The sequence below is a fragment of the Triplophysa rosa genome, linkage group LG7 (assembly GCF_024868665.1).
Source record: "Triplophysa rosa linkage group LG7, Trosa_1v2, whole genome shotgun sequence".
Taxonomy (NCBI): Eukaryota; Metazoa; Chordata; class Actinopteri; order Cypriniformes; family Nemacheilidae; genus Triplophysa; species Triplophysa rosa.
In genome coordinates, this window is record NC_079896.1 from 26,542,549 (window position 1) to 26,558,188 (window position 15,640).

General features: G+C 40.5%; 1 protein-coding gene across 1 annotated transcript in view; it reads right to left on the minus strand.

Annotated features, from left to right (window-relative positions):
• Window positions 1-13,997, minus strand: part of LOC130556718 (dynein axonemal heavy chain 11-like) — a 45,619-nt gene extending 31,622 nt beyond the window's left edge. Inside the window, exons 1-31 of the mRNA XM_057337971.1 lie at window positions 13,602-13,997; window positions 12,442-12,609; window positions 12,249-12,365; window positions 12,031-12,168; window positions 11,702-11,826; window positions 11,405-11,600; window positions 10,042-10,146; window positions 9,305-9,477; window positions 8,864-9,086; window positions 8,207-8,536; window positions 7,068-7,322; window positions 6,739-6,908; window positions 6,426-6,648; window positions 6,233-6,349; window positions 6,039-6,125; window positions 5,252-5,410; window positions 5,031-5,114; window positions 4,671-4,829; window positions 3,104-3,226; window positions 2,899-3,021; window positions 2,599-2,823; window positions 2,435-2,526; window positions 2,179-2,305; window positions 1,938-2,102; window positions 1,674-1,799; window positions 1,482-1,589; window positions 1,262-1,393; window positions 1,026-1,186; window positions 791-947; window positions 566-711; window positions 345-461 (exon numbers count right to left, since the gene is read on the minus strand). Of these exons, the coding sequence (XP_057193954.1) occupies window positions 345-461; window positions 566-711; window positions 791-947; window positions 1,026-1,186; window positions 1,262-1,393; window positions 1,482-1,589; window positions 1,674-1,799; window positions 1,938-2,102; window positions 2,179-2,305; window positions 2,435-2,526; window positions 2,599-2,823; window positions 2,899-3,021; window positions 3,104-3,226; window positions 4,671-4,829; window positions 5,031-5,114; window positions 5,252-5,410; window positions 6,039-6,125; window positions 6,233-6,349; window positions 6,426-6,648; window positions 6,739-6,908; window positions 7,068-7,322; window positions 8,207-8,536; window positions 8,864-9,086; window positions 9,305-9,477; window positions 10,042-10,146; window positions 11,405-11,600; window positions 11,702-11,826; window positions 12,031-12,168; window positions 12,249-12,365; window positions 12,442-12,609; window positions 13,602-13,808 (4,838 nt within the window). The 5' untranslated portion in view covers window positions 13,809-13,997. The remainder of the gene's footprint in view (window positions 1-344; window positions 462-565; window positions 712-790; window positions 948-1,025; window positions 1,187-1,261; window positions 1,394-1,481; window positions 1,590-1,673; window positions 1,800-1,937; window positions 2,103-2,178; window positions 2,306-2,434; window positions 2,527-2,598; window positions 2,824-2,898; window positions 3,022-3,103; window positions 3,227-4,670; window positions 4,830-5,030; window positions 5,115-5,251; window positions 5,411-6,038; window positions 6,126-6,232; window positions 6,350-6,425; window positions 6,649-6,738; window positions 6,909-7,067; window positions 7,323-8,206; window positions 8,537-8,863; window positions 9,087-9,304; window positions 9,478-10,041; window positions 10,147-11,404; window positions 11,601-11,701; window positions 11,827-12,030; window positions 12,169-12,248; window positions 12,366-12,441; window positions 12,610-13,601) is intronic.
• Between the last annotated feature and the right edge of the window lie 1,643 nt (window positions 13,998-15,640).

Genomic DNA, 15,640 nt, shown 5'->3' on the forward strand with positions numbered 1-15,640 from the left:
AGCTTAATTTTTAGTTTTAGTTTATTTGTTTCAGTTAACAGTTTCAACCTTATTTCAGTTCATTCCTAAGGAAACGTATCTCATTTCTGTTTAGTTTTCCAAAAAATATTAAGGCTGATATTATATTTTTCAATAAACAAAAATGTGTAATAGTTTCCATTTCAGTAAACTAGCTTTAGGACACAAAATGATTGAAAGTACGTACAGTGTGTAATGTAAGTATATCACCATCAGTAACTGTAACTTAATGACTTAAAAACGAAAAGTAATCTCTTACTTTACTTCGTTCAGTTGCACCCAACACTGATGAGAACCACAGAATTAAAGAGAAGAACACATAAAACCTGAAGAGAGCTTTGAGGTTCTCTGGCAGTTCAGTTCTCCCTGCGTATCCCGGATTCAGAGTGATGAAAATCCCCACGGTCGGTCTCAACTCAATCTCCTCCCCCAGGAAGTGAAACCTACGTGACACGACAGAAATGCAAAGAGCCAAATTAGATGGAGCAACATGAAGAAGAAAGATGATGTCGCCGTTTATCATTTGTGGGAGTGTAAATGTTGTGACCTCTGTTTCTTGTTGCGGACAGCATCTTGAATGGTTTTCACCTGCACAGCCACCACAGACAGAACCTCCACCGAGATCCTGTTAAACTCATCAAAACATCCCCACACGCCCGTCTGAGCCAAACCTTTATAGATATTTCCAATGGACTGAAAGAGGCAGAGAGAGACACTAGCATTCAATAAATAAAGTCACGTTCAAGTCAATGTTCTTAAATCATGCATGCACCTTGTAGTCCATTTGCTCGGAGCAGTTGAACACATACACCATAATGCCGAGCGAGCGGCCCAGGTCTTTGGTGGTCTCGGTCTTGCCGGTTCCGGCCGGTCCTGATGTGGCGCCGCTCATGGTGAGGTGCAGTGATTGAGTCAGAGTGATGTAACATCTCCAGAGAGAGTGAAATAACATCAGTGACCGCCTCGCTTTCTAAACCATCTACAGATGTGCGATGTGCGGCGCTCACCGGTCAGTGAGAGGAGTTATCACCAGTCTGTTAGTGTTTCCCAAATACTCGTACGAGAACTGAAACTGAGCGTCACAGATGTTGATAAAACAGTGCTTCAGCTGCTCGTCCCATCGGTGACGTAACTGTGACAACCACGCAAACGCCTGCCCATTGGTCACCTAAAACACAGGCCATTACGACATCATCACGTTGACCCAAAACCTTCAAGTACAGATGTTTGTCGTCTCGTGTACCTTCTGTGAAATGAGTTTGGCGACCACGTCACGAGCGTGGACGTCAATGGTGCAGATGGTCATGATCTTCTGTCGCTCGCCGGGCGTGAGGTCACCAAGCAGCATGTTTATCAGAGAGTTCAGCTGACTGATCTACAGCCAATCACAGACAGGGGTTCAACACTTACTCAACGCAAACATGTTCTCAAGCGTCCGTGATTCGGTTTATATGTTCGGTTGCCTGTTTTCTGTTGTAGTCTTTCAGCGCCGTCTCGAAACCCTCCTCCAACCTCTCAAAGGCAATTCCCACATCTGTCACCCACCAGATCTGACTGCCGGTCAGTGCCACCTGATACCAACACGCAGATGTGCGTGAACTCACTCTGATATGATCGATTCGGTTTATGATACACAAACACACACACACACACACCTGTGCTGGATAGTCAAAGAGCCAATGATCTCTGGGTTTGTCTTCATACGCGGCTACGGCTTCAGAGATCTCCTGACGAACTGTGGAACACATGGCCTCCTCCAGAGCGTTGAGCCAACACTCCGCCTGATGCAAGAGAGAGAGAGAGAATGGGAAAGAAAAGCTTTCTAAGGAAAGTTCTGAAAAGTTTGTTCTGTGTGTGTGTGTGAGTGTCAGTATTCATGCGTTTGTGTATTTTAAAGTGTATATTTGTTTGCGTGTTACCTGTCCCTGACACACACAGGGCTGTGAGAATGGCACGTACTCTCCCTCTCTGCTGTACATGCCCAGTGCAACCGTTGTTTTTGGTTCGGCGCCTCCATCATCTTCCTCCTCTTTAAAACTGAGATCGGCCAGATTATCGAAGAGCTTCAACAGGTGCCGTGTCACCTGCACATCACACCCAATCAATACACAAATCAATCATTTATTATGAAAGTGTGCAATACACTGATACAACAGACACCTGTCTGGGTTGAGTGCCCTTTGAAACGATTTCAAGCAAATCTGTAGCGGAGACGAAATAAAACCTTGGAAACGTCAAACGCTTGGTCTCCAAATACTCCGCCAGAACTTTCTCACACACCGACAATCTACAACACACACACACACACACACACACACAGATATAACAGATCACGTTGTGTGTGATGATTGAAGAAAGTTGTGTTGCTCAGTGATGCACCAATGAAAACGCAGATGGTGCAGGTCATGTGATCCACCTCTGCTGAAGAGTTTCAAGATGCTCCAAGAATCCTGGCTTGTTTGTGACTTCAATCACATTATTCGTCTCTACAACGGCGACCATTAAACCCTAAAAAACATTCAGAGTTGAAATATGTGTGATCTCGGTCAGATGATGAATCTATACAGATGTGCCGGACACCTGGAAATCCTGATGGATGCCCTGAAAGCGTTTGGCGTCATGTGCCAGCTGATTCCTGATGTCTTCAGAGTTAGTGAAGATGCTCTGGAGATGAGCCCATGTGCGCTGGACCGCCAGCCACGTCCCGATGACCAGGTCAGCCACCATCAGCTTCCTCTGCCAGCCGCTCACCTCCACCATGAAATACTCCACATACTTACTCATCAGAATGTTCTGGAGCTGAACCTGAGGAACACAAGCGCGTTAATGTGACGCGATACATCTGGTCGAACTGATTTCTGAGACGATACGTAAAGTCACCTGGTTGTCCTCCAGGGTTTCGATGAGGTTCTCATCAGCTTTCAGCAGAGGTGTTCCTGTACTGTTGTGCGTCTCATATGACAGAGACATCATAGACCACGTCTGCTGGATCTCAGCCAGAATCTCAACACACAAACAGGAAGATTTTCATCACATCTGTCTCACACACACACACACACACACACCCAGTAGAGACCCTCTGTACCTTCTCAATGGCCATCTCTTTAACAGCTTTATCCACAATGTTCTTCACCTCCTCTTCCACACGGTGGAGCTGAAGCTCCAATAAATCACCCAGGGTAGTGTTCTCACCCATCACGAAACTCACCTACAGAGAGAGAGAGAGAGAGAGAGAGAGAGAGAGAGAGAGAGAGATTTTGCTGCTTGTTTTTATTGATGATGTTTATTTCCTGGCACTACTTGTTTTATGTATAATGCTTTGGCAATATTGTAATTGAGACAGAGAAACAGAGAGAAGGAATAGCCTTTACTGTATGTATACACTTCCGGTTTGTGTTTGGCAAGTGTCTAATAATATAACTATTTATATTCTAAATTATGTTAATATTCATTTTATTATTAGTTTATTGTATAATAATTGATTTAAATAAACGATTTGTTGAATTTTGTTGTATGTTCATTTTTTTCAATTAACAATTTGTTGAATGGTTCCTGAAGTCTGAACCGTATGGTCACTGACATCTAGCGGTGGAGATTGGTATCGCAGTCCACACCTCGCTTTTCAGAGCCATGAGCTTAGCAAAAAATCTGCGCGTTTCAGAGAGGCGGGGCAAAGAGAAGATACAAACATGCACGGTATGTGGAAAATACAGCGTTTATCAACCTTAAATCTTGTTTACACGTTGCATTAAAACAAACCATAATATTCGTTTTAGCCGTGTCATATGACCGCTTTAAAGAATCCGTAAGGTACATTGACATCTAGCGGTTGAACTTGGTATCGCAGTCTAAATTCTAAATATGGGGAGACGGTCCTCACTGCAGAACAGGGTGCGTGTTGGATCCAGATCCGACTCCTCCCACTTTATGTACGCAATTTGGAGAGTTAAGTCGCAAACCGTGGTCGTTTGCTCTTATCAATGTAAGCATAATTTCGTGTATACGCCTGTAAGTAATGATCACAGTTAAATATGTCAACCCAAACCCTTACCCTAAACCTAAATGTAATAAAATACGTTATTAAAAACACGTTAATAATTCAAGTTTCCCTTCAGCAAGTTTGTTTTTCTGTCAAATTAATAACTTTAGTTACGACTTAATGCGGAAATGGTTGAGCAATAACACGAGCATGACGTGTCCACCAATCGATCAATCAAGACGCAGTGGGAGGAGACTGGATCCAGTGTCGACCAATCACAATGCAATGGTAGGAGACTGGATCTGGATTCTGCAGTGAGGAGCTACTGGATATTGGAGACATGTAACAATGACAAAAAGCATATTGTTAATATTATGGGCTATTCCATGCAAATGTCAACCTTACCCTGATATTTTTCTGATTATAGGAAAATATAAACAGATGATTCAATATTAATCTCTTCCCAATTTCCAAAAAAAAAAAACTTGCATTTATTTGCAGAAAATGAAACCTGGAGAAACAGGTGAAAGATGCTCTGAATTTGGTCAGACTTCAAATACGGCAAAGAAAACAAGTTCATTTTCCCTTTTAAGCAACACAACAGTCATATTTCGACATGTATTTAGGAAAAGTTCAACAATTCTTTATGTGATGGATGATGTGTGTTTGTTACCCCCGTTGTGTTCATGAGTTGTTTCCAGTGTCTCTCTCTGACGGCTGAGTTCTGAAGTTCATTCACGGCTCGTAATGATGTCAACAGATTCTTCACGATAGACTCCAGACCGCTGTAAACGTCCCACGCGCGCACCTCTTTATCCAGAGTCTTCATCTCCTACACAAAAACAAACACTCAGATATTACAATCACAGAACACACATCAACAAATGTGCGTTCGTCACATCAATTATGAGTTTATATTACATTCTTTGTCAAACTTTCAAGGTTATAATTAGATTTTCAATCTCAGGTTTACAACAACAGACTCTTTTCATTCCAGACTCTTGTATTATTGTGAATGTGAGTGAGATTTTACCTTCGCAAACCTCCTGAGCTCCATGTCCATCTGCTCCACATTGATCTCCTTCCATTGAGTCTTAGTCCAGTCTAAGGTACTGGTCTACAATTACCCGTCATTCCCATCACCAGCCAATCAGAACACACGATTCAAGACCAAATTTGGAGAGGCAAAATATGAGATTTCTGGGAAACATGCTCTTGATCTGTGCAGGCCAGGTGTAATGAAGTTTGGATTACCTTGACAAACATGACCATATCCCAGACGACTTTAACCAGGATGAGGTCCGAGCGACACTGCCGCAGCTGTTTGTATTCAGGAAAACTGACCTCAAACAGATTGGCTGTTTGCTGAAGTTTACACATCTCACTCTCTAACTGAGCCACAACACGATTCGCCTGAACACAAACACATATCACACAAATATCGTCTTAAATATAATGTTGGAATAATGTTGTATTATTTCACATCATGTTGAGAAAAAGCAAACATTAAAGGAACAGTTCACACAAAAATGACATTTATTTCTGAGGGGTGAGAGAACTTTTGGATAAACTGTCACTTCAAAACAGAATGCTAAAAAAATAAAAATAAAATAAAACATACATTGGGGGCCAAAAGTGATGTCTGCAACATCTTTATATATATATACAAATCAAAATATAAGATGTATAATAATAATAATTATGCATTTTATTTCTAATGCACTTCTTGAGCCCAAAGTGCTACAATAAAATAAAACTAAACTATAAACTTAAATAAAAACAATAAGAACAAAACAGAAATGAATTAAAAATAACCACAAATAAATGCGTCTTAATAACTTTTTTTATATAATTTTTTATAGATTTTTGTTTCCTTTTGTTACCTTATTTTGGCAAGAATGGAAAATTCGTTTGTTTGTCAAAATTCTTACAAATAAAACTCCCGAACAACTACATCTTTCATCATCTATTTGAATAAAAGGCAAAGATGAGGATTTGACACCATTGAACGAGCACAGGATAGTGTTTTTAGTGAAAGCACCTTGTCGATGAATTTGTACGGCTCCTCCAGACGGATGTAGAAGATGGACTCCGTGCGAAAGTGTTCCCTGAACTCATGCTGTTTAATCTACAAAACAACGCAGTTTCCCATCATCCCCTGCAATGCTGTCATAAACTCATCACTCACAAAACTCAATGAACCATCGACGGTGATGAATGTTCACAATAACTCACCTCAAATCGTACACATTTTCTGCGGATGATGGCAACTTCATTGGACTGGAGAGGGGCCACCTCGTGTTTTACTGTAAACGCCAACTTTTTCAGGTTCTTCCATTTGTCTGGAAGTGACTGAAGGAATGCGTGTGTGTGTTCGTGAAACAGCAGAATGTGAATGTGTTGTGTTGTGTGTATGTGAGCGGGTTACCTCCAGCAGGATATAGTTGTGTTCCGGCAGCTGTTGGTTGTATGTTTTCAGCAGGTCCGCCGTGGCTTTCAGAGGTCTAAAGTGGTGCTCTGTGCTCAGCTGACGGTCTCGGATGGCCATCAGGTGACCCATGATTTCCACCAGTTTACCGTAATCTCCGTCGGTTATGGTCTTCGCCAACCCGAGCTCCGTGTTCCCGATAAATGATGCCAAGTCTTGCACACTAAATAAAACAGAGAGACATGATGGTGCGTGCTTTGACTCTTAAGTAACTTGGACACGAAACGTTTTTCGGCATGGAGAGATGCGTTACCTGTCGCTGACGTGGTTTAGCAGGTGCTCTTTGAACATCCAGCTCCATTTCTTGACGATGTTCATGAGAGACATTTTGAAAGGTTTGATGTCCACCTGACACCAGCCACAGAACACCCTCTTCTCCTCTAACACGCGCACCTTCTCGTAAAGATCCTCAAACTCACTGATCTAAAGACAAACAGGACATTTATTCCATTTCATGACCTCATGCAAACCTGTGTCGCTCAACAGGTAAAGCATAGATTTTTGCAGCACCAAAGTTTCAAAATTGCGTCAATGTTTATTGATATATCATTATTCTTCCGATTTTATGTAGCCGACATCTACCTGCTCTCTGAAGCTCTGCAGTTTGGGCGGGTTTTTAGGCAGCTCGTAATCTGCATAAAGCTCCACCTCCTCTGCAGACAGGGCGTGTCCATACAGCAGAAACTGCCTCATAAACTCCGCCCTGTTTCCGGTCCAGAGGTAGCGATAGGAATCAAAGGAATGTTGGAACTCTTTGACTTTAGCGATGGCTTCATGTGCACGGCTACGCACCAGCTGAGCTAACCCTGCTAACTCGGGTATCTGATCCACATCCGCCTAAAAAATAACAATAACAGATTTAGATTTAGATTCTCAAAGTCACGTTTGAATGATTATGTTTATGGGATGGACACACACGAATGCCACCACAACCTCAAAACAACCAGTGGCAACTGCAGTTACCGGCGGGTCAATTTAAGAAGGGCAGAAGCTTATTGGTCAGTTATGTTTTCATTACAGAATTTGACCGTACAATGTATTTTTTATAGTTTTGGTGAAGGAAAGTCTTGCCAGGAATTTTTTCAATGAAGAAAAGGTTATTTTCATTGACAGCCATGACAAAACAACATTCCCCATTATTGGCATCACAAGAATTAGAAAATGCATACATACAGCATTAGATGCACACATAACATGCGCTTCATAACGCTAAAAAAAGCTCATATTTTAGAAGGTTAAAGTCCCCGTGAACCGGAAGTTGCGATCATTTTTACTTCGGTATTTTGACGCATTTCCGAGTGAAATTGAATTTTGAATGAGAAAATTAGTGGGCGTGGCTTTCGTCTTTCTCTGTGATTTCATTGGATGTATTAAAACAGCCGTTGCATTTTGAAATGGAACTGGCAGCAGACTGACAGTTGAAGGGGAGGCGTTAACAGAAGCTCCGCCCAAGCCGTCTAACATATGTCATTAAAGATGGACAGTCATTACAGGAAGGAAGTGCATTTTCAGATTTTAACTGAAGATTATGAGGCCACACGAATTTAGAAAAGAGAATGACCCACACTGATAAACTATTTACAATAAACGCTGCCATATTTCATGAAGAAATAGGCATTGTCATTTTTTATTTCACTGGGACTTTAAGTAAAATACATGCACAATACATCATAAATGAACATAACTTTACAGGATGGTATAAAGGATTTATCGATACAGACCTGATACGTCTCAGACTGTTTGATCTTGGCCACTCTTTTCATGAATGAGGCCATTTTGAAAATATCTGCTACCATCTGGTCTATGATGTCGCAGAAGTTGGCCTTCTTGGACAGGTCGAGTGAAGGGTGAAAGGTCATGTCCGAGGTCAGGGTCAGCTGAACTTCAAACAGAGGAGCGATGCGAAGCAATGGATCCGTGTTCTCCACTAAATACTGCAGAGAACATCGTACGGCACTGCAGAACCCAGAGAGAACCGTTCTGTCCACGTGTTCTGTGTAAGACTGCCACGACTCAGAGTCTACATCAGCACCGAGAAGAACCGCATTATCCTGAACACAAACGACAGAGATTTAAAACATCTTCAAAACTTCTGTTTAGCCCCTTGAGGATTTTCTTTACAATTTATGATATACATTTCTTTAGGCATTCCAATCAGTAACTTCTGCCTCTCTATCGCCATCTTTGTTTGAAATATAAAATTGCAGGTGTGTCGAAGTCAAATGAGGCCAAACTGACATTTCCAATGACAGCTCAACTTATAAACCATTATTACAAGCTTAGCATAGTGAATTGACTGATTCATTTATTTTGAACAGTTTATTTCATTTAATCGTTGGTTTATTATTATTGCAGTTTTATGGTTCTGCATGAAACACCTGCACGAGCTCATGTATCTTCTCTCCTGTCTGCGTGATGAGAGCGTACTGCCGACGGAAGTTCTCCTCTACATCAGCGAGGTTGAGCAGGTCGCTGCGGCGACTGGTCCTGCGTGTGATGCAGGCGGAATGACTGAAAACTCCCATCAGGCCCTGCAGCTTGTCCACGTTGGCCTTGTTCTTCTGCACACGCTCGGACACACTGCGCACCAGATCACACGTGCTACAGGAACACACAACATGATGAAGGTCAGCTCACCCAAAAATACAAACAAAAAAACTTCTTGTGATGTACTTATGCTCAAGTTGTTTTAAGAATGTTGACTCTTTTGAAAGCGAATGGTGACTGTGACTGACTAACATCTTACCTGCCCATACTGACACATTAAACATCTCTTTATTCATGCTGGTGATCGTGATGTGAAAGTACAGGTGCGTCACCTTCTGATGTATTCAGTGAGGTCTTCATCACTCCACCGCAGTTCCTTTAGCGCTGGCCTCAGTTTACGTCTCACTTCCTCCAGCTCTGACTCCACCAACCGCAGCTCGACCGGCAGAATAGTGCTGTGTAGTTCATTATACCACTGACAGATCTGAGACAGAGTACTGGTGTACTACAAACACAGATCAGATGTCAACTAATATTCATATTCATACATTTTTACAGTCAAACAAAGTTTGCTGCATTTAAGCTACTTTTGATAATTATGATACATTGAAAGTAGACTGTAATGAGACAAATATAATCAAATCAAGGAGCAAGGTGCATATGATATCAAATTATTTGCATGAACTGCAAAAACTTGTTAAAATTGTGGGCGTATCTAAAAAAGCAAACTACTGTGGCATTATACGATACATGACGTTTATGATGGGTGCGAGGGATTTTTTGGAGCATCTATTGGCATTACAAAGACAAGGAGAAAAGGCATTTCTTTCAAATAAATCTGTTTGTGTTCAGCTGAGGAAAAGAGGTCATATACACATGAGATGGCAGGGAATTTAGATCCTTTCAATATCCTAAATGTATTGAAAAGAATTGAGTCATTCACCAATAAAGCATCGTTCAGCTTACAGAACGCATAAGAGAAGCAACATCACAGATAAAATATCAAAACACAGTTGAACTGTTCAATGCACATCATATGAAAGAACCACACAGACACGTGTGATCTCACCAGGTGAAGTGTTTCCCGTTTGGAGTACAGATTCACAGCCGCTTTGGGAATGTTGTGATTCTTCAGATTACCCAGATACTTCACCTCCCTCAAAACTGATGTCAACTAAAACACACAACACAGAGAGAACATGCTTGCTGTTTATATGTTTCAACCTAAACTAGCTATATCGTCACCTTGGAATTATAAGGTTCTAGCTGACATTTTTGTCAAAATTGAGTTGTTTACATATTCTCATTCTGTGACTTATTGTGATTTTTCTTTACATTGTGTTCATTTTGGGACTTTTTATTTTTAGAAAACAACACGGTTCCATCTACAAAATCAAGTGGAATGGAAAAACTTTGAATCTCAATATCTCAAAACTGCTCCGAATGCAGAAACTTTGATAGAGTGTCTACAGTATTTAAAAGTAGATTGAAAGGGACAGTTCAGTTCACCCAAAAATGAAAATTCTGTCATCATTTAGTCACCCTGAAGTTTTTTCAAACCTGTAGAAATGATTTTGTTCTGATGAACACCGGGAAAGATATTTGGAGCAAGGTTAGTAGGAAGTAGTTGGAAAAATGAAAATGGTAGTCAAAGGTTTGCTTTCCTGACTTCTTCAAAATATCTTATTTTGTGTACAACAGAACAAAAATATACAATATTTGTATAGTGGATGAGGTCCCAGAACTGAACATTTCAAACATTCATCTTAATATCTTTCTCTGTGTTCAGCAGAACAAATACATTTATAGAGGTCTGGAACAACTTGAGGGTGAGTAAATGATGACAATTTTCTTTTTGGGGTGAACTGTCCCTTTAAGTGGATTTTTTTAAAATTGTACAGGTACATCTCAAAAAATTAGAATATCGTGAAAAAGGTCAATATTTATTCATGCAAAAGGAGGCCCAACCAAATATTGAGTGCATAGAAATGAACATACTTTTCAGAAGCCTTACATTTCTGTTTAAAATCTTTTTTATTGATCTTACGTAATATTCTAATTTTCTGAGACACTTAATTTTGGGTTTTCCTTATCTGTAAGCCATAATCATCAAAATTACAATAAATAAAGGCTTGAAATATTTCACTCCATGTGTAATGAATCTATATAATATATGGGTTTCACTTTCTGAAATGAGTGACAAAAAATATTGACCTTTTTCACGATATTCAAATTTTTTGAGATGTACCTGTATATTTTATACAATTAAATTAGATTTATACACAGTTTACATTTTTATTCAAATGGCCTTATTTGTTACTTATCTGTTTAGTAACCATGAGGAGGTCTATTGTGAAACCCATGAATTCGTCACATCTTTACTTCGGACTTAAGATAGGATGGTAGATACTCTGATGAGCATGTGTTCTTACAGCAGGGTTAAAGTTCACGCTGTACAGGCTGCTCTCCTCGTCCAATAAGAGCAGCGGTTCATTCAGATGGGTGTGGCACAACTCGTCCAATCCAGTGCTCCATTTATTATAGACCTCCTCATCCAGCCGATCCAAGACCTCCAATAAACATTCACACACCCGCAACGCCTGCTGTGCTTCAGGACTGTCTAACGGCCTAACACACACACACACACACACAGGTATGACATCATCAAATGTGGCAGAAGTATAGCACACGGGTGTGGGTGTGTGTATGTGTGGAGTGGGTTCGTTTACATATGTGTAAGATGACTGAGGTTACTGCGGTTACACAGGATCCGATCTCTCAGTTCTTGAGACCATTTCAGATTACCGGCAACATTCGGCATGTTTTTAGCGAGAACGGGACAGCCCATACGCAACTACAAACAAAACACAAACAAACAACAACATGAAATGTTTTCAAGGGACAGTCATGTCAAACCTGTAAGACCATATTTTAAGATATTTCAAAGAACGTTGATAATGAAACTCCATTGACTTCCATTGTGTGAACACAAAACCACTGGGACATTTCTCAAAATATCTTCTTTTGCGTTCCACTGAAGAAAGAGTCCGATTTTCACCTTCTCTCTCTGGCCGTCCAGTATGTGCTGACAGATGTGGATCTCCTCTTCAAACATGACCAGCAGCTGAATGTAATTCGGTGCAAAAAGCTGGTGAACCCTCGGCCTCTCCAACAGCGTCCCAATGATCTGCAGGAGCTGCACGCATGTACACACAGATGATCCACAGGATTTTCACAGACGAACACTCACATCGGTACCATTACAAACGCTGTTACCTTGAAAGCAGACTCTAAACCCTGAGAATGTTGGAAGGCCAAGTTTATCACAGTTCCCAATCTCTGATCAAAATCTCCGTACTGTTCCATTAAGCGATGATAGTCACGCACAAACTCCTACAACACAGCCGAGAGAATGTACATGAATGTGTGTGTCTGCCGTGTTTCAGGGTTTGTGTAGGTGTGGTAGTACCTTGTTGTCGTAGTCGAGTGGATCGTATTTGCTTTCTCTCACAGTTCTCCAGCTGTCCAAGAACTCGTCGTTCATGCCGTACACCATCTCGCTGAGAATCTTTCCTCTAGAGCCGCCCAACTCCACGCGCTCCAGCTTCAGAAAATCCAGAGCGGAGGCAAACAACTCCTGATGCAAACCCACACAAACATCACAGACTGCAGTGGTGCTGAAGCTCCTGATGTATACACAACAGCTCAACACATTTCTTTTCCGAGAATATTATGTTGACTCTAATACAAAAAAAGTCTTCTTTTTCTCTTCTTTTAAAATTGTATACAACTTTGTAACTTGTACAATAGATTCAAGTGGTTCTCAAACCTTTTCGTTGTAAGACCCCCTTGGGTAGTGTGCATTGCTTTGCGGCCCCCCAAATAAAGACTTATATTAACTTATCATTTTAATTAAACCAGAAACATATTCAGTTATACAATGCTTGAACATCAATTCTTCAGGTTGGTGGTCTTATTTTTATAATATTTGATTAAATAAAATATATGATACATGTTCTATAATTTACAAAATCTGTGCCCCACCTGGGTCTATCTTGGGGCCCCCCAAGATGCTGCTCTAGATTCTCTAGACACTAGAGAGCTTTTGATTGGTCCGAACAAATTTCACGAGTAGCTGAAGTGCCGAATGATGTCGTAAAAATGGTTGATCCATTTTGGTGGAAGTGAGACTGTAAGTTTTTAATGTTTATATCATCTAAATGTGCATTTTTTCAGTGTTTTTGGTGTGTGCTAGTTTATACATATCATTAAAGCTAACATGTTCATACTAAAAACACTTACATTTTCATGGGGACTTTGATTAATGATTTGTCATCCTAACAATAGAAACATCATCACACTGAATACTTAAAAATGCAAACAGTGTCACCCGTGCAACTTCAGTTATTGTCTAGCATTATTATTTGTTGTTGTCATCTTTCTGTAATTTCTGTAAATATGTATATTTTTGTGTACGTACTGTATTCTATCTTGTCTATAGTCTGTGGATTGTCGTTTCAGAAAGTTTGCCATTGTACTTTGCATTTTAACTCCAGTATAAACGTACTATTTTAAAATACATTCGATTAACACTTTCATTCGTGATCTTTTACACGCACACGGACGCACCTCAATCATGCGCAGTCTCTCCATGATACGGTCATGGCTGTGAAAGACGAGTTCAGATGGAAAGTCCCAGGGTTTGACCGTGTGTCCCGGGCGGCTGTAGGGTCCATCGGGTGTCAGCTTGTCTCTGTACTGCTGGAAACTCCGCTGGAACACCCAAAACACCTGGATGGCCTTCCGAACCCGGTCCACCCCCTCCTCTAACTCCATTTTAAACAGCTCCTCAGGAATCAGATACAGAGACGCCTGCACAACCGCACACACACGTTACGGAAAATCCTGAAGTCTCCGTGTGTTTAACTTCTAACGTGAAATAAATTCACCTTGTCGATGAGCAGGTTGGAGAACTCATTGAGCAGTGTGACGATGTGTTTGGGATGACAGTAGAAGTGTGAATGTGTCCAGATGAGAGCGAGTGTGTGAAACAGAGCCGGGATCAGAGGCTCCAGATCACTGAAGCTCCGCTCCTCAAACGCACAGATGAGTCGACGCAGCGTACGCAGGTGAAGATCAATGTCCTCCGCCTCCACCACCGCTGTACAATAAGAGAACAGGAGTACGTTCAGTACTGTATACTACAACCTTTCAGTTCAGATCTTTAACCACAGTCACAACACACAACGTAAATCACAGAAACGCACACTACTGTTGAAATGTTTAGGGTCATGAAATGTTTCTCTTGACTTTACAAACCTTTTGAATGGAAGGCATTCGCTTCATGTCTGAAAGGTGTATTTGTGCAAACGTATTAGTTTCTTTAATTACACAATGTTTTTTTTCATAAAAATGGTTTTGAAATGGATGCCTTGGACTGATTAATAAGAAAACAGCCGATAAGATGTAGAAATAGATGTGAACTCCTTCAATAGTGTTTAAAAAGCATCTCAAGAAGCTGCTTGGTAAAATTACAAGAGAACATTTCTGAAAGTTCTGAAAAAGACTGACCACACTGAAGATGAACGTTTGAATGGTTATGTATGTATAATGCACTATATATCCTCATTTAGGTTAAGTGAAAGAGTGTGTGTATGTGTGTGTGTGTGTGTGTGCGTGTGTGTGTGTATGTGTGTGTGTGCGTTCATGTTTGTATATCCCGGTGGGGACCTAAACCTGAATACACACCAACACATGGGGACTCGTGTCACCGTGGGGACCAAAATTGAGCTCCTCATGGGCAAAAAAGCTAATAAATTGTACAGAACAATATTTTTTACAAATCTAAAAATGCAAAAAGTGTTCTATGATCTTTAGGTTTAGGGGTAGGGTTAGGGATAGGGGATAGAATATACAGTTTCTACAGTATAAAAACATTACGCCTATGGACTGTCCCCACGGGGATAGTCAACCAAAGCCTGTGTGTGTGTTTACCGTGGTTGATTTTTTGAATGATGGCACAGAAAGGTGAATAATAACTGCTGTTGATCCTCTGTAAAATTTCCAGCACCTGGTCGACCTTTGGGTTATGAAGCTGCACATAAAAAAACAAAATTAGGTTCAATTACACTCCAATAAATATATTAAATGGCACACTTCCTCTTTAAATTTCTAGGTTTTTCAATTAACTAAACACTGAAAAATACACCGGGCACCAACAAAGTTTACGTAGAGTTTGCGTGCCTTGAAAATCTTGATGAACTGCAGAAAAATGTGTAAAATCAAAAGTTTCATTTCCCATTTCAAGAAACATGATAAAATGTCTTAAAGGAATAGCTCACTTAAAAATGTTAGTCATTATTTAGCCACCTCTTGTGTCATTCAAGCCCTCTGTGGCTTTCTGTGTTCTTCAGAACAAATAATTAGACTTTTTTAGCTTTTTGTGAATACATATATATTTATGTATTTGGCAAAATACATAGGCAAGGTTTCCATTTATTTATATCAGTACTGTATGTTCCCTGGGTGTTTGTCTCAACCCACGTCTCTACCAAGTGAGCATCAGAAACACTGTCATTTTAAATCTTGAGGAGGTTACAATCCACTCCCATTGTAGAAAAAAAGAACAATTCGAAACAAGGATGAGTAAAAAATGACCACATTTACGT